Raw genomic sequence first — 22,692 nt, forward strand, 5'->3', positions numbered from 1 at the left:
TTTACTTTTACGAATTGATAACGTTCCGTTAAGTAAGATTTGAACCATAATAGGGCTGTCCCTGTGATTCCAACCATGTTTTCTAACCTTTCTATGAGAATATTGTGGTCTATTGTATCGAAGGCTGCGCTTAGGTCAAGAAGCACCAACAGGGATACGTGGCCTTGATCAGAGGCAAGAAGAAGATCATTTGTTATCTTGACTAGAGCTGTCTCTGTACTATGATGTTGCCTGAATCCAGATTGGAATTTTTCATATATATGATTCTTATGTAGATATGAACTAAGTTGTTGGGCCACAGCTCTTTCTAAGATCTTAGACAGAAATGGCAAATTAGAAATAGGCCTGTAATTAGACAGTGTACTAGCATCAAGATTTGGTTTCTTGATCATAGGTTTAATAACTGCTAGTTTAAAAGCTTTGGGTACATGGCCCAGACTAAGCGATGAGTTTACTATAGTTAAAAGAGGATCAATAATAGCTGGTAGTACTTCTTTGAGCAACTTTGTGGGAATTGCGTCAAGTGTGCAAGTTGTACAGTTTGCGGAGGTGATAATCTTCTCTAGTTCTAATTGTGGGAGTGGGTAAAAGGTTTCAAGTCTTTCTTTTACAGTTATATTATGTTTTATTTCATTCACATCGGGTGGCAGCCAGGATGGATTTGATCCTGTGGCTAGAGTTTGTTGTCTAATATTCTCAATTTTATTATTAAAAAAGTCCATAAAATCTAATCTTAAATTTAAAGTAATTGAAGACTGAAATATTTTGGAACTTCCTACCTTTTTCTCCTGGGCACTGTTGCATGTTTTGGAGGTGAGCTCCAGCAGAGCCAGCAGCACCCCAAGGCCCAGGTCCACAGCAAGCACCAAGAAGATTCCCTTCATGCCATGGGCTTTTAGTGACCCAGACTTGGCACTGTGAGCTATGCAACTGCTTGCCCACCACTTACTGTGCAAATAGGCCAGCTCTCCTGATTCACTCAGCTGCAGAATGGCCACACTTAGGTTCTTCAGCATTGGGGAACCTGAAGAAATACACAAACACATCAACAATCCCCAACAAAATACATCCATATGTCACTCGTTTAAAATTATAATTTAGTGAAAACTTAATTTGCGTGAATTTACCTTATCCATTTTTTGGTTTAATGTTTGCAACCAGGTACGTTTTTAGTCCCTGCTCGAGCCGTTTTCCAACAATGTCAATTAGGTACTAAATCGCGACGTGTAAACCCTACAGAGCACTGATTGGCCATCACCACAAAATGCAGAGCTCATTCAAATCCAGCAAAAATCTGGCGCTTTTAAAATCTATTGAGTAACAGCAGATTTCACATTTAATTTTTATCGGACTCACAACAGCAGGTCGTAACTTTACCTTGAGGTGTTTTGAAGAGGTTTAAATGCTCCTTGGGCAGATGGACAATGAAAATATCCAGAGAAAGCCGAACATGCGACAAGGAAAACTGATCTGTGAGAACTGGGATTCAGACCCGTGTTCAGTCCAAAAAACAAAAAACAGCACGCAAATACACAATGAGTTGACAGTGCCTAAATTTACCGCCGCTGTTGTTGTGGTTTTCAAAGCCCGCGATTTCTGTGAAAGACGGGGTTTTACCACCAGCTCACCAGCGGGGTTTTACCACCAGGTTTTATCACCAGCTCCATTTCGTGGGGGAGTTGTGCTACTGGAAAAACGGCAATCTTTAAGTGAACCAAGCTGTGTCGAGTAGAGCCGATCATATGGGGAGGAAAAACACCATTATATACCACAAAGCTAAAAATCAGTCTCTTAGTTCCTGCACAAAAGTGAATGATGAAAAATTTCTTCAAACCTGACTGAAGCAGTTGCAAAACAATGAATGAATGAACAAATAAAAGAATGAATGATCAGTTGATAGATCTCTAGTTGGGATAAAGGAAAACCTTTGAAATTTTCCTTCCAACTATACCCTTAACACCGCAATTACACATCATAATTGGAAATATAGAAATGTGACTTATTTATATTCAAATAAACTTTATTTGATAGTTTGATTTAAAAGAATCTCTTGTACTGTGCTGATGAAAGTTTCTCTTGACTCACCTGGAGGGGTCACGACGCTGTAGCCTCTCATGCCAGTCACCTCATGGGCACGAATCAACTCACAGTAGCGAGCCACAGCAAGATCCAAGGACACAGATTCTCCAATAAAGGCAAAACTTCCCTCCCTTGCCTTCTGAACCCCCTCATCCATTGATGACACAAAACTTTTCCTTCTCTCCATGTGCTCATAAATACGCCTGTAGGAAGGATTGTTTGAATTCTGCACTCAATAAAGCAAAAAATGTCCCCAAATAAACAGTCCCCAAATAAACAGAAAAGCCTGTTTCTGTCACTGAAAAATCATAATCATTTAATATTTTTAACCCTTAGATGCATAACTGGGTGAAAAATGCTCCGCTAGCCAGAGGTATACTGACTGCCATCAGGTACCGGCATGAGATCCTCAGACGCATTGAGATATATTCTGGTGCAGTGGGCCCTGGGTTCCTTCTGATGCATGACAGTGCTGGATGCATGCATGACATGTGGCTGAAGTTCCTGCATGATGAAGGCATTGATGGTTTGGACTGGCCTGCACCAGTTGAGCCTTGTTTTAACTTTTCTTGAAGAATATCCACTGAAAATGGATCAGCCTGTAATTTGTTTTTCCACTTTTATTTTGAGTATGATTCCAAATCCAGACATCCATGGGATAATAATTTTGATTTACATTGATCATTTTTATGTTATTTTGTTCTCATTCCACTATGTAATGAATAAAGATTTTAAATATTTTAGTGTTCCCTTTATTTTTTTGAGCAGTATATATATTAGCGTAGCACACATTTTTTCATTATTTTACACAGCAATCTTTTATTTTACACAGTAATATCTTAATTTTTTACCAATGTGTGTCATTCATGTATATTGTGTGAATGTGTTTCTTATCATCTATAATCAAATATGCTAACTAATATTAAATAGATAGACAAGTGGACAGATAGACAGATAGGCAGATTTACAGACACACAGATAGACAGACAGATTTAGACAGAGAGATAGATGTACTTTACTGTAATGCAATGTTCCTGTGTGCAATGATCATAGGCAGAAACAGGTAGTCTGCAGTTTACCCGTTAAACACATATATACTCGCGCGCGCGCACACACACGTGCAAAATGGATGTTGACATTGTTCTCTTGCTGTTGGGTCATTTTCTTTTCCAACTTTCAAAATGTTTTTGGAATGTTAAAATGTTTAAAAAGTGAAAAATAAAAATATTTTTTATATTTAATATTGAAATAATATTGAAATAATTATTTTGTTGTACAAAATCTAATATAAATGATTATTCTTAACCAAAATTACAAATGTGGCATAAAGACATTCATTTTAACATGGATCATTTTTGACCCACTTATGTAGGGTTCAGTCACATGTGCATCTAAGGGTAAGTGAAACAACCCACAATAACAACTTAATCGTCTCATAATTCGTAACCCAGTAACAAATCGGTTATTTACTTTGCAATTTATAACATTAATTTGTTACTACCTCATAATAAAAAACAAGAGTTATATGTTCTCATTACTAATTCACATTACTAATTCATAATTTTAATACACTTAGGCAAAATTGTGAGATAGGACCTTATTATTAAGGACCCTAAGATATTAAGTTATTATAATGAAACCTTCTTAATGCTATACTTAATGCTTATAGCTAAATGGCTATAATTTTTTTCCAACTAGCTCATATAGTAGAGTCCCATAAATAAAAAAAGTAGAAATGTTACTCATTGAAGGTTGTTCAGTGTATAGTGTTTTGTAATGTAAGATTTGATACACTGACACTGATTTGAGATAAAATATCTGTATAATTTCCAGAAATATTGATTAATACAGTGCTGGTGTTCTCATTGGTTTTACATTGCAGGTAGCACACTCAGTAACCAAAATGACATATTGCCTGAATTTATGTATTACTAGTTTTGTTAATCCATTAATAGAAAATTTTGGACAGCACTATTCTTTCTGAGGCAGCTCTATGTTCAGTGAGTAACAAAGCCATTCACTTCAACATTATTATTTATAGACTGTAAAATCTTCACACTGACCCTTGATTGATCCTGTTCCCATTCAATTTAATGAAGTGGCAAATAATTTTAGGTGGACTGTGTTATTTTGATTAATCTCAAGACTGAGATAACAAACCTTAAAGAAGGCTAGTGTGGAGGAACCTGCCAGTGTTCCATATTCAATAACATTCTGATTGGCCAAGTCTTCAAAGCCCTTTATGATAAGATGGGAGGAGTCTGAGCTTAGGTTGGAGCTCAAGTTGGAGAAGTAGCAGGCCAGCAGCAACACAGAAAAGATCCACCAGGCACAGCTGACCACACGTCCTGATGGAGATTTGGGATGTGGGCCTGTACCTGCAGGGACCACAAAGTAACACACTAGAGTACACCAGTATGTTCAACTGATTAAAAGTGGTCTCCTCACTGAATCAGATTTTTTATTGCACACAAACAACTTGTATAATCTCCATAAAAGAGCGCTGTTACAAGTACGGGATGCCCCGTGGCAGCCACACATGAGCTGAATGTTACCATTACCATTTCCCGTTGTGGGTTACACTATTGGGTTCTGGGCTTTATTGTAAATGCTTTTGTAGATGAATGTAATCAAATCTTCATAGTTTTAGCACAAAACCAAAAACTAATTAATCACAAAATGTGCTACAGTTAAGACTGAAGCTTTTAATAATGGATCTTTAAATGTAAAGTAAATGTTTAAAAAAATTGCTTTAGCATTACACAGAAGCTTTAATGGAGATAAAAATGCTCACTGTTCAAACCTGGAGGGATTAAGAGAGTGACTCCCCACACAAGACATATCACCACACACCAAGCCCAAACACACATACAACACACATACAAAACACAAACTCCCCAACAATACATTTAACCCCTAAACAGTGACCACTGAGCATGTTGGGAGATCTCCCATGAGCTCTTTGCTTTTCCCATACTCGGGGCTGCCAAAATACGTATTTCAGTTAAACAAAAATGTCTACTTTCTGAACCCAAAAATTGCTAATACATCATTAGACTCTGTAAAAAGAGTGAATCATGGGAAGTTGTGGCCAAATTTGTTATAATTATTAATTAGCATTTTTTAAATAACCTGATGTATGTTAACATGCATTAATACATTAATTTTGATTGACTTGAGATTGGAATGTTTCTATGAGAATCTGACAATAACCAGTTAGGCCATGAACATGAATGAAGTCAGGTTCTGATGTTGGATGATTAATTTTGGATCTCAAATGACAATGTGTGGATGGTAATATGTTCCTATGTGGGACACCTCAAAACCACAATTTATTTGCAGCTCTGTTCTCATATATGTTGGGTGACTTGGGTTATGTTTAAAATATTAGCAGTCTTTCCAAACTACACCCATGTTTTTCCAAGTACATCCCAAATGTACTGGTTGAAAATGTGGTTCCAGGGCACGCACAATGGGATGTATACAATTCTAGCAGAGGTTACATTGAGTAAGACCATTTTACTATCATGTACATATGCTTCTCATTTACATGAGCATTTCATATTGCTTCATGCAATGAGTGCATCTTAAAGTAGCTGAATTTGCTAATCATTATGGGTTTTTCTACACATTTGATATATAATATTTGCGATACTTACAGAATAAATGAATAAGTGTATTTAGAGTCATAATTAAAATGCTATTAGGAGTTAAATGTTTTGCTTACCTTGCAAGCTGACTGCACCAGCAGTGTACCACAGACTGTGAAGCAGTGTGAAATGGTTTTGCTCACTTTCTGCTTGGCTCAGCCTGAACAAATGGAAGACACACAGCCATCCAAGATCAATGCATTTTCTCTTGTCTGCACAGTTCCAGGTATTCTCTACATCAATACAACTTATAAAGCTCAAGTTAGGATTGCTGGGGCAGGAAAGCTATGTAGGGTAGTGTGTTCCATTGATAGGCCAAACTGTACTTTATCATATTCAAAAAGCAGTCCTGATTTAAACACTCTAAAATGTCAGTATGAGTTGGAGGGACTAAACTGCTGTAGACTTAACCGGTGGAAGTGGATGGCAATGTGTTCCTTTATAGGACACCACAAAACCACAAATTATTTGCAGCTCAGTTTTCATACATGGATTTGGGTTATTTTTAAATCATTAGCAGTCTTTCCATACTACACCCAGGCATTTTATTAAAATTAGATGAATCCTGAAAAAAAAACAGAGAGCAATAAACATTAAGGGCAATGTAAATAATTTGGAAGTGTTATTAGTGTTTATTTCTGAGTGTAAAAAGACAGGTATTCTCACCTTGCTACAATGCAAATGCAGACAGCAGTGACAATGTAGGCAATGAGGATACCAAACCAGGTTTCTCCAGAGAAGGGGCTGAGGAATTCAAAGAATGTGGATTCCTGAGAGACAATGTCCCGCCGTAGGAGAATGCTGATTCCTGTCTGCATGTATGGTTTCGTCATTCCTACAGCTTTTTCTCTGGCTGCCGTCAGGGTTAGAGGAGCTACAGCAAGGTCTGCCTCCTGAAGACCACAGATACACAAAAATGCTTTAAGAACTGATGCAGCAACAATCTTTGAGCATCTTGTGTTGTTTATACATTTTCAGAAAAATGTTTGATTTTGCCAGCAAACTTTTGACAGGATAAGTTGTATGTTAAAGAAAAAAAATATGTGATTCACTCCCATGAAATTTACTTGTAACAAAGACTATCAGTGAGTCACTAAAATTGAACAAATCACTCCTATTCAGTACTTCACTTTAATGACACACTTATTTCATGTTTTTTTTTTCAGTATAGCAGACTCAGCAAGTAAATGGAAAACGTAAATGGTAAATTAGCAGAAAAATAGCAGATTTACGTTTGTGTCCAATAGAAGATATGCTAAATTACTATCACTTACTTATACTCTAATAAAATGTCATTTTGAATGTGCATACATACATATGTGACTTACTCCTCTCACCACCTCTCCAATCATTCCATTCCAGTTTCCACTTTCATCCATCCTTCCATATGCATATTGGTCTTTAACCAAATGAACTTTGTACTTGAAGCCCAGTTTCTTTGATATCTCAGAGAGCAGATCGATGCAGTAGCCCTCTAACTGGGAGTCTTTCACAATGGTGTATGGATCTTGCTAAATTTTGAAATACGAGAATTCAGATAATATTTTGATAATGCCTTCATGATACCAATTAATTGGGGTATTAAGAATGTTTACATAACTGTTCTTTATGACTTTCTTAAAATAACTTACTTTAAAAGTGGTTACTATCAGTTCAGACTTTGCTGAAAAAAAAAGAGTGAGAAAGTTTTAACAGTAAATTCATACTGGTAACAGTACATCAAATACTATCCTTTTTGGGAGAGCACAGTGACACCACAGTCCTGGGGCTGTGGGGTTTGAAGCCGCTTCCTGGGAGGATTTTGGAGTGTTCTTCCCTTGTCTGTGTGGACTTCCACTGGGTGTTCTGCTTTCCTCCCACAGCAAAAAAACAAAAAAAAACAAAAAAAAAAACACACACATTGGTAGATGGATTGGTTACTCAAAAGTGTTAATATTTGTGAGTGAATGTGTGAGTGTGGCATCCCATTAAGTGTGTGTTACTGACTTGGCCCAGTAATTCCTATGAGGCTCTAGACTCACAGTGACTCTGAACCTGATAAGCAGTTACAATGAATGAGTGAATGATTTAACCTTGCCTGTAACACATTCCACTGCTGCATTATGAAACCGAACTTGAAAATCTGTTGTGCAAGGAGAAAGCCATACATTAATTCTGTGCAGAAATACTGCTGAGTTCTCTGGACCCAAGCTCATAAAAGATTGCAAATTTGTGCTGTTGTCAGACATGTCAATGTTTCAGCTTGGGTTTATGAAAACGCAGACAATGATTTCCCTGCCAAAGATGAAAGAGACCATAGATTAGATTAATATTTTAATTTCTGTCAACTTAAGATGTTTAAATCTGATGTGTTATCATTGACGTTGAACTAGAAGTATAGCACTAATGTGATCCTGTGTTGTCATATTTATGCTTGTGTGTGTATACATGGTGGTATTTTATTGTATTTGTGGGGACTTAAGGTCCTTAGGATGGTGGTATGAAAAAATGAAAAACATTCTAACATTGTGGAAACATTCTCTTCCAGGCACACTGCAGCTTTTAATCACATTAAACACTGTAACTTTTAAAATGCAATAAACTAAGATTTTTTTTAGTCGAGTGGCATTTTGATTCAGTGAAGTCAGTGGAAATGGCAAATTTAAAAATCACAAAAATACAAATTTGTGTGTTTGTGTGTGCAAGTGTGCTCATATGCCTGTGTTTTCAGGCATGTCTTTTTGTGAGCAAAAGCAAAACATTTTTGAGGGAACAAAATATTTCTACAAGGGAAAGAAACTGTCTTTTTTTTTTATCTCTGTTCTGTTAGAAGCTTCAGAGGATGAAAAACAACTTACTTCACATTTCTCCAAAAAATTGCTTTATTGTGCATAACATTTGCACAACGTTTGATTGGAAATCCAGCTATGTCCACAGCATTTGTGACGGAATGTACCTGATGACAAGGCGTATACTGAGATTTCAAAGAGAGAAAGGTGATATAACAGTGGCAAACAAAATAATAATGATACAAACTAAATAAATAATATAAAAATTGGTTTCAAGAAAATTAACAAATGCAAGTTTCCTGGATTTATTGCATTTTATTGCAATGTATTTTAATATACATATTAAAAAACACCTGTAACATTTGTAATTACACAGAATTTTAGAATATAGTCACAAGCATCAATGAGGGTTCAAGCAAGCTTAAGCCCAAAGAGGCCTAATAGGCAACCATTGTAAATAGGAATAGAAACGTGAGAAGGAAATCAGGGTTTAAAAAAGGTCCACCATCTGTCAAGATTGTCATTGATGCCATTAGAAATATTGCTCTTCACTGGACAAGCAACATGAGAATTTGCAACTCAGGAAGCATGGACCAGCTAGGCCAGATAAGACAATGATGAGGCTAAGTTTGAAAGTATGAGGCCTCACTGTATTTTTCAATATTATATCGATTTCACTGTATTTGACCTTTTTTTTTTTGTCCATGCATGACATGTTAACCGCATTGATTGCGAGAAGAATTGCTGCAGTAAGAGTACCCTACTCCACTGTCATGTGAATTATACATTTTATTTACCTTTTATTTAAGATTGCTGCGGTCAAACTCTTGCTAAAGAAAAACAACTTGGACTCTTCTGTTTTGGATTATTTTAGACCATATACATTTTCTAAGCAAAAATATAGAAAAAGTAGTACCTCAGCAATTCACTGTGTTTAAAAAAATTGGGAAGTCTGGCTGCACAGGAATCTTGGTGTACTTTTAGACTCTGAGTTTTAAAGCACACATTAAGAATGTCACTTGATCTGCCTTTTTCACTTGAGGAATATTACTCGCTTTAAACCATCGCTTTAGTACTAAAAAGCTCATGCATGCTTTTTTTTTCATGACTTGACTACTGTAACTCACTGCTTACTAGACTGCCAAAAAAGATGACTGATAAACTGCAGCTTGTCCAGAATGCTGCAGCCAGGGTTTTAACAGCAATAAATAAGAGAGAACACAATTTCTAGTATTATTGCATTGACTTCCAGTCTCTTTTTTAGATAGATTTTAAAGTACTTTTACTGGTTTTTAAAGCACTAAATGGATTGGCACCAACATACATTACAGACTGTCTCTGTATGTTCCAAATGATTCTTTGAGCTCTAGCGCTGCAAGTATGCTTAAAGTACCCAAAGCAAATAAGAAGAGAACTGGAGAACTGCCGTTGTTTTATGCAAAAAAAAAAAAAAAAAAAGGAACAACTTAACAATTGAGATTTGACAGGCAACATAAGTAGGAAATTTTAAAAAGCTGCTGAATACATGCAATTATACACTCTGTTTTCTATGATTTTCTGTTTCTTATGATCTTCTGATTTTATTTGTTTGATTAACTGAACTTTGGTATTTAGTAATATAAGTGCTTGCTGGCAAAATTACAGCTGACCCATCTCATCACCCCTTCCAGCCACTTCCCTCCGTCAGAATACTCTTCTTCCCCAGAGCTGTAGCACTCATCAACAACAGCTTGCACTTTAAACCTTAAATTTGAACCCAAGAACCTGCATCATAGAACTTACACCTTATAATGTATAATATGCATATTTGCACAACTGTAAAATATTTAAAAATATTCCTGTTTTATAATTCTGTAATATCCTGAATATAATAGCTATTATAGTACATTAGTAGTATGTTTGCAGAGACTGGCATATAGACAACATGTTGTCGTCTGCATATCACTTTTTTGCATATGTGATATCACATAATATCCCTCATCCACTTTAGCCCCTTGCACATGAAAATTTTTGCCCACTTTATTTATACTATATTCTGGATTCACACAGTGGTTTGATACTTGTTAGAAGTCCCTGTGTCTGTCTGTCTTATTTTGTATGTTACATCTTATACATGTGTAAACTCACCAAGACAAACTCCTACTACATATCATTCTGATATCTATGGCTTCACACAATTTCTTCCTGTTTCAGAAATGACAAATAGCCTTTGCCAGCATAGGGCTTTTTTGTGTCTCAGCCAAAGAAGACCCATCTTACACTAGATATTGAGAGGTGAAAAAAGAAGGATGCACTGATGCACATTTGATTCTTTTAGTTTCCAGAGCCAGCAGTTGTGGTGGCCCCCTGTAGCCTCTGCTATGTGCTAAATAGCTTGAAATACAAGGATTTATTTGCCCTGGCTGGACAAATACATACATATAATTTTTATAATTGTTTTATAGCCTTGACCTTATTCAAACTCCTCCAACCTCTGATATTTGACTTAGTGAAATTAATTAAGATTTATAATTGGCTTAAGCAATTAAAACATTAATAATTAGTTTGAGAATGAATAATAATCATGCTAAATGAGTCCGTCAGGATTTTCAGGAAAATAACGAACAAATTGCAAACACTGTGATTTCAAATAATGAGAGTTTTATTAATAAAGAGAAGTATTTAATTAACATAGCACAACCTTATACTCTCACGGTATCACAGCAGGGAAAACCGATTTTGACCTTAAGGTGGGCTAGGCACTACTGTCTTGTGATTAAATTGTTGCTAACTAAGGTTAATAAATGGTAAATTATAAAGAGGGTTTATTTAGACATCAGCTCCTGAAAAGGTGTTAAATACGCTAGCTTACTCGTCAGCCGTTTCACCGAGCCGTCGCGTCCTGCTGTTTAATCTCCGTGTCCTGGGGTGCTCTCGTCGTTCCCACGTGGTGAGAAGCAGGCCCGCTTATGGAGGATCTCTTTCCAGTCGAGTTGAAGACTTTCGATTCCGAGCTGAGCTGCGTCGATCGAGATTTCCCTTCTTTGGACTTTCACAGGCGTGGCTGGTTTTCCACCGTAGTGGAGCGGCTTTTTCAGAGTATTAGCTAGTCTCGTTGTTCAGCTTTCCAGGGTTGATGTCTTCAGGAATCAGCTTATAACGTTAATATATCTGTTATCGATTACTCAAACGGTTGATACCTTACTTTGGCCACAAATAAGTTTCACCCGCTTTGATCACTCGTGAGATCACACTTCGATAGGTAATAAACATAAACAAAATTAAAAGAAAAGAAAGATATTCAAATTATTCGACGTATTAGTAAAACTTCATACTCTTAGCTAATTTCGAGACGTCTCTCGTGAGCCTTTTCTGAAGTCTGAGATTTTCCTTTGTTTCGTTGTCGGCGTGGAGAAGAAAGTGTTTCTTTGTTGTTCAAAGTTTTTCGTCGGCGTTCTCTCTTTCCCGCTTTCTTTCGTGGTCCGTTACTTCTGTCGAGCTCTCGTAACTCTTCAGAACTTCGAACTGAACTGCGTTGGGCTGCTCTGTTTTTTCAAGGCTGGCGCGGTCACGCCTTAACGGGAGGAGTCCTCTTTCTGATTGGACACAAATTCAGTCTCACGTGACTCTCGCTAGGGGGAGAGAGTCGAAGGGGGTTTGAATCATTGATTCGCACATAAAGAATATGAATTTCTCGTATCAAAATTCTTATACCTGTTATCAACATATAACAATGAGTACATTGGACTATTAATATCAGACATTTACATAAGGTTCCATCTTTTAGTACGCTGTTTTACGTCCAATTCATGATGATACGCTAGAAAGGAATATTAATCCGTTTTCTCTTATTCAGAGGTAGGATTTCTTTTCATGATAGAAACGATCCACAATATACAACCTTTCATTAGGAGGTAGGCATTCATCTGAGGGTACAGAAAGTGACATTAATACATCTGTTTATACACAAATAATCAGAGTTCGACTATTTTCCGCTATGGTTTCCGGCGACTCCGAGCGAGGCGTAGTTTCGCCAGTGTCCATTTGGTGTCGCTGTTGGTCCATGCGTTGGTTGAGTCAACGGGGTTCACTCGAGGTCACTTTTGGTTTAAACATTTGTTGATCCCCGTGAAAGATAACGAGACATTGAGGTGCCACTTTGTCCCAGGCGGGATTATAACCCTTCCTTTTGTTTGAGGTCCCTGTCTCTTAAAAGCATTATAAAAATTGGTTATCTCGACAGTTCCTGTTAGTTAAAAGAGAGACGGGGGGTGTTGGGGCCATGTGTTATTTTAAAGGGTTCTTTGATGTTTTAGCTTATGTGTGTGCGTGTGTGTGGGGCTTTGCACCCCCGCGGGCACAAACAGTCCTGTGGAAGGTTGGATGTTGTCCCAGACGAGAGGTCTTATTCAGACTGGAAAAGTTTAATTCAAAACTTTTCATTTCGATCTGGTTATCTGGTCTGTACTCCACTACAAATTGATTTATAACCCTTTGTTTTATAGTGGAAGTGGCAGCTGGCTGGCTTCCTTTCTGTCAGAAGTGTGCCAAATAGGATGCAATGCTCAGTTTTGAAGCTCTGTCCAGCTGACAATTTCAGCCATTGACAAGCCTGAAAAGCCTGTGAATCTTCAGCAGGGGCAGAGAGGCAGACTGGCAAGGACAAGCTCTGTTGCTGAAATTACACAGAAATGCTAGAAACATGGTTTGCATAGGTTAACTTTGAGATATGCATATTATTATTATTATTATTAACAACAACAACAACAACACAAGGCATTAAATATTGTATAGACGATCTTAGGCATTTTTACATAGAGCAAATTTCAATCAACCCATAGCTATACTAATGAGTTAAATTAATTACTCATGAAAACCACTGACACAAGGAAGCTCAGTTTTAGGTTAAAAGAGTCCTGCACTAGTTCAAAAAGCACTGCCATTTTACTACATTATAGAATACACCAAACATGAATATTAAACCTACATACCATGTTAGTACAGCAGTAATTATAATAAATGTGTTACCTGCACTGCTAAAATGTGGCAATGACAAGAATGCAGCACACACTGTGAAGGATATCAGGGTCCACATGCTGTTAAATATCACCTGGAGAAGGAAAAAAATAATGACTATGTTAATTAATTAATTAATATAAAAAATTAATTAATGCTGAAATCACAATTATTGTTTTCCAAGACATCATATTATTTGCTTAAACCAGTTAGGCCTACAAGTCAAGATACACTATCACACAATATTCTTGAAATTGAAAAAAATCACGAGTTACAAGAAAGTCAGAAATAAGCAACTAAAGGCAGGGCTGGACTACTAAACTACTAATAATTACTAAAATCATAGAGGGTCACAATCCCCAACCGATCACACATTTACCTGGCTGCAGGGTTACTCCACACTATGTCCGTCTCAAACTAATCAGACTGTGGGAACTAGACATCATTATAAAGAAGAAGAGACTAATGAGGCTTTGAGAAAGCCAATGCGTTTAGAGGGGTGGAGTAAATCAGATTCAATGAGAAAGTAGTACGGAAATTTCTAGATCCAAGGCATCCCATTTGGAATTAAAAAACTTAACAATATGAATTGACCAATTTAGGTCCATCTAAATAAAGCACAACTTGTAATACTCCACATATTAAGAAGGCTGAAATACTTTATTGATTATAACATTTTCTGGACATTAATTGAATCAATAAAATACACATAAAGCAAGATACCCCTCCACCTTGCAGCTCTATCACAAAAAAATATATAATGCCAATACAGAGAACCACATCAACTGTGTAAATGCTGGTAAATCACCAGAAGTGCCACAGCCAGATTACTAAGTTAAACTTTGATTTTTGGTAGATACAAGAAAACCAAGATGCACACTTGCTTCAGATTTGAAAAACCTGACCTGCCAAATGATTAAAAAAATTATTTACAATAATTTCTTATGGTGCATTTAAAAGGCCATGTATTTGGACAAAATAATTTCATCAGAAGGTCTTTAGAATTTTTAACAATTAAGTAATATTATATTCATTGATTTATATCACTGTTCACATTCAGTTTATGGGCATCATGCATCTGTTCACCAGAAATCTGCAATAAAGACAAGGGATCCACACCATATATATTAATTAATTCATTGACTGTGACTGCTTATCCAATTCAGGGTTGGTTGGGGCCGGAGCCTACCCGGAAACACTGGGCGCAAGGTAGGAACTCACCCTGGAGCAGGCACCGGTCCTTCACAGGGCGACACTCACTCACACCTATGGACACTTTTGAGTAGTCACTCCACCTCTCAACATGTGTTTTTGGACCATCAGAAGAAACTGTATGGAGGCATATTTAGTGCAAAACCCCTGAGTACCTGTGACACTGCAATTTGTAGAAAATAGTCACACATGTTTATCAATAAATTTGAAGTCACAGAAAATATCTCTTCAAGAGTTGCAAACCTGTAGAATTTATTTATTTATTTATTTTTTATTTTACTTATAAGTTGGCTAATTCATAAACAACCTAAGGGCAAGACACTGCATTTTTATTTATAGAGCATCTATCATGCACAAGGGCAATTCAAAGCGCTTTACAGAGTGAAAAGAAACAGTTAATATGCAGTTAAATTAAGAGCAAGCATAATAAAATCATAAAACGCATTTAAAACTAGTAAAATATGATTAATATTTTTCCAACAATTAAAATGATACAATAATGGAAAATCACTAAAATACTGTTGCAGAATTAAAAGTGAAGGGTATTTTAAACTGAGCTGTAGCTCCTCAAACAGGAAAATTTTCAGTCCTGATTTAAAAGTGTCTTAAAAGTGCTCTTCTAATGTTCTAATGTTCTCAGTCAGCTGATTCCATTGAAGAGCAGCATAGCAGCTTCTCCATGTTTAGTTTTCACATTAGGCAGAACAAACTAAAATAGCACAGTAGTTTGTTCAACTGTTAATATAGTATTCTGTAAAATGCATGTACAGATCCAGCTTTACCATTGTTCTGCAGTTTCAATTTAGCGATTTTTAACTAATAGCATTGCAGTTTCCACCTTCTATTTGAAAGATCTGTTAAGATGAGTCGCTGCAGTGGAAAATGATTGACAAGTAACCCCTGTTGTTGATTACCTTATTAAAATTTAATTGACAACAAAAGTCTAGCATCTGATTGGCTACAGTTGAAAATGATTGAGGGGTGCCCCCCTTCCTGGATCAGGGCTTTGTCGTGGCGGAAGGGCTTGTGTGATCTCATGACCAGCAGGGCTATGTCGTCGGGAGCTGTTAGCTCCCAGTAGGGTCTCCCATGGTGAACAGGTCTGGAGCGAAGATCCAGACAAACAGGATCCAAAAGCATCCCTATGAGTACACCCATTAAAATTCAGTGTACCCTGCCCGGGAGAGGGTTACCGGGACCTACCCCAGGAGCCAGGCCTGGGGGTAGTGTCCGACAGCGAGCGCCTGGTGGCTGAGCCCACATAACCCGGCCGGGCTCAGCCACCAGGTGGAAGGATCATGTGGGCTCACCACCTGCAAGATCCAGAGTAGGGGTGCAGTGCAATGCCCATCGGGCACAGAGCGGGGGCGAAGGGGCCCCTGGCGTCGTGGAACTTGTCAGCAGAAACTGGTTCTTGGTATGTGGAACATAACCTCACGGGGGGGGGGGGGGGGAAAGAGGTGCGTGAGGTTGAGAGATACCAGCTAGATATAGTTGGGCTCACCTCTACACACAGTGTAGGCTCTGGAACCAAACTCCTTGATAGGGGTTGGTGTCTCTCCTACTCAGGAGTTGCACAGTGTGAGAGGTGTCGGGCGGGTATGTCCCCGGCTGGCGCCTGTACAGCTGGAGTTTGTCCCAGTAAACGAGAGGGTTGACTCAATGCGGCTCCAGCTTGCAGAGAGGAAAACTTTGACTGTTGTGTGTGCGAATGCCCTGAACAGCAGCTCAGAGTATTTGGCCTTCTTGGAGGCACTGAGTGGAGTTCTAGAGGGGATTCCATGCACTGGATCTATTGTTTTACTGGGGGACTTCAATGTTCACGTTGGCAATGACTGGGAAACCTGGAGAGGAGTGATTGGGAGGAACGATCCCAACGACTGATGTTGTTGGACTTCTGTGCTAGCCATGGTTTGTCCATAACGAACACCATGTTCGAACATAAGATTGCTCATATGTGTACTTGGTACCAGAGCACTCTGGGCCAAAGGTCATTGATCGACTTTCTGGTTGTGTCTTCTGACCTGAGGCCATATGTTTTGGACACTTGGGTAAAGAGAGGGGCTGAGCTGTCAACCGATCACCATCTGGTGGTTGGATTCGATGGCAGGGAAAGCTGCTGGACAAACCTGGTAAACCCAAACGTATAGTGAGGGTGTGCTGGGAAAAGCTGGCAGATGACTCTGTCCGGATGGATTTCAACTCTCACCTCCGAGAGAACTTCTCACATGTTCTGGAGGAGGTAGGGGGAATGGAGTCTGAATGGACACTGTTCCAGACCTCCATTGTGGAAGCGGCTGCAAGTAGCTGTGGTCAAAAGCTTGTCGGTGCCTGTTATGGCGGCAACCCAAGAACCCTTTGGTGGACACCAGGGGTGAAGGGGGCTGTCAAGTGGAAGAAGGAGGCTTTTCGGGATTGGCTAACTCGGGGAACTTCCGATTCTGCGGATGGGTACCGGCAGGCGAAAAAGGCTGCAGCTGTGGCAGTTGCTGAAGCAACTCTGAACTCGACTGAGCGTATTGTTGGGCGTTGGAAGGAGCACTCTGAGGAACTCCTTAACCCGAGAGACATGCCTCCTGTGCAGGAGATAGGGCCAGAAGTGTCTGGAGGGTCAGATTCCATTTCCTTGGCTGAAGTCACTGAGGTGGTGAAAAAGCTTCGCAGTGGCAAAGCTCCAAGAGTGGATGAAATTCACCCAGAGTTACTGAAGGCACTCGATACTATGGGGCTCTTTTGGATGACATGCCTATACAATATTGCATGGACCTCGGGAACGGTGCCTTTGGATTGGCAAACCGGGGTGGTGCTTCCTATTTTCAAAAAAGGGGACCGGAGAAAGTGTGCCAATTATCGTGGCATTACCCTTCTCAGCCTCCCAAGGAAAGTCTATGCCAAGGTGCTGGAAAGGAGAATCCGTCCGATAGTTGAACCTAGGATTTTGGAGGAACAATGCGGATTTCGTCCTGGCCGTGGAACTATGGACCAACTATTTACTTTTTCACAGATGATTGAGGGGGCGTGGGAATTTGCTACTCCACTCTACACATGCTTTGTGGATTTGGAGAAGGCATATGACCGTGTTCCCCGAGAGATTCTGTGGGAGGTGCTCCGGGAGTATGGGGTGCCAGGGTCGTTCCGGCGAGCCATACGGTCCTTGTACTCTCAGAGTTTGAGTTGTGTTCGCATCCTTAGTAGTAAGTCAAGCTTGTTCAGTGTGGGCATTGGACTCTGTCAGGGCTGTGCCTTATCTCCACTCCTGTTCCTCATATTCATGGACAGGGTGGCGCGGCGTAGCCTGGGGCAGGAGGGCTTCCGTCGAGGAGCTCAGGAGGTGGCATCTCTGCTTTTCGCGGACAATGTGGTTCTTCTGGCGTCTTCGCACGGAGGCCTCCAGCGTTCACTTGAGCAGTTTGCAGCCGAGTGTGAAGCGGTCGGTATGCGGATCAGCACCTCCAAGTCTGAGGCCATGGTTATCTCCCAGAAGCAGATGGCATGCTCCCTTCAGGTAAAGAGTGATAACCTGCCCCAAGTGAAGGAGTTCAAGTATCTCAGGTTCTTGTTCACGAGTGATGGGAAGAGGTATAGTGAGATTGACCGTAGGATAGGTGCAGCGTCTGCAGTAATGCGGTCACTGTACCGCACCGTTGTGGTGAAGAGAGAGCTGAGCCGAAAGAACAAGATCGCGGATACAAGCGGCCGAAATGAGCTTTCTCTGACGGGTTGCTGGGCGTACTCTCCGTGATCGTGTGAGGAGCTCAGTGACTAGGGAGTCCCTGCTCCTTCACGTTGAGAGAAGTCAGTTGAGGTGGTTTGGGCATCTGATCAGGATGCCTCATGGACGCCTCCCACTGGAGGTATACCAGGCACGTCCAACTGGAAGGAGGCCCCGGGGTAGACCCAGGACACGCTGGAGGGATTATATCTCCCGGCTGGCCTGGGAACGCCTTGGGATCCCCCAGGAGGAATTGGTGGATGTTGCGAGGGACAGAGACATCTGGGCTTCTTTGCTCGCCCTGTTGCCACTGCGACCCTGAAATGGAAAAGCCGAAAAGAAGATGAGATGAGATGAGAGGTGTCCCAGCTACTGACCACGTCCGCTTGTGCTCCGGGCTGCAGCATTACATATATGGACTGGGTCGGTACTGAATATTTGTTTTCTGATGAAGGCTTTGTGTAGGAGGCACTCAGTCACAGAACCAGGAGACCTCAGCCAATAGCACTGGACATGTGCCTAACGAGTCCTCTGATTGGTCAGAAGTGTTCGCTGATCTCTGAACAATGTCCGCTCCTGGGTTTACAGATTCACAAACTAGTTTTGCACCACACTGACTGAGATATTTGGTGCAAAAGTGAAAACCCACAGAACTTGTCTTGTGTGAGTGAAAAAGACAGCATTTGTGACTCGTAGCTGCAGATTTGAGCAGGTGTGATCATTTACTTTTGTTTGTGCAAAACAAATATCCCCTCTTGTCTAACCGGAATTCTGTGAAGCTGCTTTGTGACAACATCAGTAGTAAAAAGCACTATAAAAAAAATTATCTTACTGACCTAAAATTTACTGACGTTTAATTGTAGCCTACATTGATTTCCCAATTATCAGTGTAAATAATTTTAGATTGTAGTAGCCAAATATATTCAAACTATACAGCCCATTAACACTTTTCAGTTTTCAGATCAAGAGAAAGCTACTTTTGGTTCCTTTTTCCAATGTAAATTTTTTAACCAATGCCCAATTTTTATACTTAGCATTGTCTTCATATATCTTGCATCTTTATCTCCATTGCATGACATCTTTCATAAAATAGTTAACTCTAATATTACTATTAATATTCATACACATTTGCTGCTTTTGTTTTACTGTTAGGCTATGTGTTGTATACAGTACAATCTTCTTGTTTACTCTCCCAATAGCTGTGATAGCTGTGCTACTGCAAGAAATTAAAGTGGTATTCATAATTCTTTTTTAATAATTCAGTGTTTCATTATTACATTGTATTATTATTAAATACATTGTTTATCTTTCTAATGAACCAAATAAATGTATCAAATGTTATGTTTGCCCAAAGATTTATTTGAATTACACATTCTTTCTTGGCATATTCACCATACCAAAGACATCCACACACTGAAATACTTGGCTGAGAAAATTATTCTACAGCTGTACAATACAGTGTATAAAGGAGGAAAGATGACTATGACGTATACTGTATATACAGAAATGTACTAAACATATAATAATGAGCAGCTCCATAAGTAATTTTATGACATGACTATAGCTAAAAGACAGACAGAAGACAACAAAACTGCAGCGTCATATCTTTAAATATGAATAAATAAATACAAATGTGCACAGATGCGGGATGTTTAACAACTGTCCATAACTAACACTACAAAGTGACAAAGTTTACAGTCCATATATGACAAAAGAAAGAGAATAGCGGCATTGACATCAATGTATTAAGTAATTTCATGAAAAATCATACATTTGAAAACAAAAATCAACGTATTCTGTAGTAGTACAGATGCTTCTATACAGCCTACCATATAGTAGCCTGGTAAACAGGTTGTGTACTCAATGATTGCAGTCTGCTGTGAGTCTGACACTTTTTCAGATGTCACGACTGGTAAATTTTCTAGAAGGATGGGAGTTTGTTGTATGTTTTTCTCAGACATGTTCTCAGCACAGTGAGTTAGTGGCAATGCTTGGGGCTATACCCTATTTTGCTGAAGTCAGGGGGATGTTTGGTGCCGTAGTTATTTTGGTGCTTTGTGATGATCTCTCACTATTTAGAGAAACATAAACAAACATACATAATGTTTCTCCACAGAAAATATGTCAATTCTTTATTGAAAAAAAAAATGCTGTCAATTTCAGAATTTAGAAACAGGACTTTCTGTAATACAGACTCCATATTCAGTGATATGTGAAATAATTTCAGAATTACTTTCAAGCTCTTACCCAGACAGCAGGCATATATCAGTCCACTGGCATAAAAAGTCTGGCACACCACTGCCTGTAGACCACTGCTGGTCTACCATTGGACCACTCAGATTACGGTTCTGTGTACATTTTTAATCTCCTCAAACAGATTTTAAATTCACAGAGACTTTTAATATGGAAAACAATCTAATACAAGTATTACCAACAACTATGAGAGATATAATAATGAGTATGCCTGATATAAAATGATTATGTTCAAAATGTTGACACTGTGCGGGGTTAGAATTATTTACTAATCTTATTTATAAAAGATAACAAAAGAACCTAATGAAGGGAAAAATGTATTGGACTGTGAATGGAAAACTGTTGTTAATTGCTATGAAATGAGACTGGAGTCAAGCTATCCGCACTTTGGAAACTGACGGTCAAGCCATCCGCGCTTCAAATCCGAATGCACGTATAGGCGCGTCATTACTGTTTTTCATTGCGGAGAACACCACGTCCGCTTTGGGACAGATAGAGAGTCTGAAACCCGCGTTTGAGCAGCGATGTCTCTGTTACTAAATAAATGCACGCAATGCTAAAATGGACCAAATGGGCTAAAATTAACAAGCCATTAAGAATATATTAATATATTTCGTTTTAAATCACTTTAAAGAGGCAAAACACGCTTTGATTTTATTATTTCATACATTTACGTATTTTTTTTTACTTTTCTATAAACACTTAACTGGCTTTGAATAGTAATCCTGGTGGACATGTAGAAATACAGATTACATTTTACTGTCATTAAACAGAGGTAGATCACTGTATAATATTCTCATGGATTTATACTGAATACATTCCAATATGGTTTTCTTAAAAATTACCCATAATGCCTAAACCATTCCACTGCCATTAAACAGAGGGACCTCTTGGCTATTGCCTGTATGATTTTGGCAAAATTTCACTGTGTACTTTTCTCATAAAATCATACTGAATACATTCCAATATGGATTTCTCAAAAATTACCCATAATGCCTAAACCATTCCACTGTCATTAAACAGAGAGGCCTCTTGGCTATCAGCTCTATGACTTTGGCAAAATTTCACTGTATACTTTTCTCATAAACTCATACTGAATACATTCCAATATGGATTTCTCAAAAATTACCCATAATGCCTAAACCATCCCACTGTTATTAAACAGAGGGGCCCCTTGGCTATAAGCTGTATGATTTTGGTAGAATTTCACTGTGTACTTTTCTCATAAACTCATACTGAATATTTACCAATATGGATTTCTCAAAAATTACCCATAATGCCTAAACCATTCCACTGTCATTAAACAGAGGGGCCTCTTGGCTATCACCTGTATGATTTTGGTAGAATTTCACTGCGTACTTTTCTCATAAACACATACTGAATATTACCGATATGGATTTCTCAAGAATTACCCATAATGCCTAAACCATTGTACTGTCATTAAACAGAGGGACCTCGAGGCTATTACCTGTATGATTTTGGTAGAATTTCACTGTGTACTTTTCTCATAAACTCATACTGAATATTACCAATATGGATTTCTCAAAAATTACCCATAATGCCTAAACCATTGTACTATCATTAAACAGAGGTACCTCTTGGTTATTACCTGTATGATTTTGGTAGAATTTCACTGTGTACTTTTCTCATAAACTCATACTGAATAGTACCAACATGGATTTCTCAAAAATTACCCATAATGCCTAAACCATTGTACTGTCATTAAACAGAGGGACCTCTTGGCTATCAGCTGTATGATTTTGGTAGAATTTCACTGTGTACTTTTCTCATAAACTCATACAGAATATTACCAATATGGATTTCTCAAAAATTACCCATAATGCCTAAACCACTGTACTGTCATTAAACAGAGGGACCTCTTGGTTATTAGCTGTATGATTTTGGTAAAATTTCACTGTGTACTTTTCTCATAAAATCATATTGAATACATTCCAATATGGATTTCTCAAAAATTACCCATAATGCCTAAACCATTCTACTGTCATTAAACAGAGGGGCCTCT

General features: G+C 38.7%; 1 protein-coding gene across 1 annotated transcript in view; it reads right to left on the reverse strand.

Moving 5' to 3' along the window:
• si:dkey-183j2.10 (probable glutamate receptor) overlaps positions 1 to 22,692 on the reverse strand; it is a gene marked incomplete at its 5' end in the record, with an annotated part of 94,267 nt that overhangs the window by 68,505 nt on the left and 3,070 nt on the right. The window contains 8 exons of the mRNA XM_066672330.1: positions 780 to 1,024; positions 2,086 to 2,305; positions 4,240 to 4,457; positions 5,807 to 5,889; positions 6,396 to 6,622; positions 7,058 to 7,240; positions 7,361 to 7,392; positions 13,505 to 13,586. Coding sequence (XP_066528427.1) covers positions 780 to 1,024; positions 2,086 to 2,305; positions 4,240 to 4,457; positions 5,807 to 5,889; positions 6,396 to 6,622; positions 7,058 to 7,240; positions 7,361 to 7,392; positions 13,505 to 13,586 — 1,290 coding nt within the window. The remainder of the gene's footprint in view (positions 1 to 779; positions 1,025 to 2,085; positions 2,306 to 4,239; positions 4,458 to 5,806; positions 5,890 to 6,395; positions 6,623 to 7,057; positions 7,241 to 7,360; positions 7,393 to 13,504; positions 13,587 to 22,692) is intronic.

This window comes from Hoplias malabaricus, chromosome 5 (assembly GCF_029633855.1).
Source record: "Hoplias malabaricus isolate fHopMal1 chromosome 5, fHopMal1.hap1, whole genome shotgun sequence".
In the NCBI taxonomy this organism is placed as follows: domain Eukaryota; kingdom Metazoa; phylum Chordata; class Actinopteri; order Characiformes; family Erythrinidae; genus Hoplias; species Hoplias malabaricus.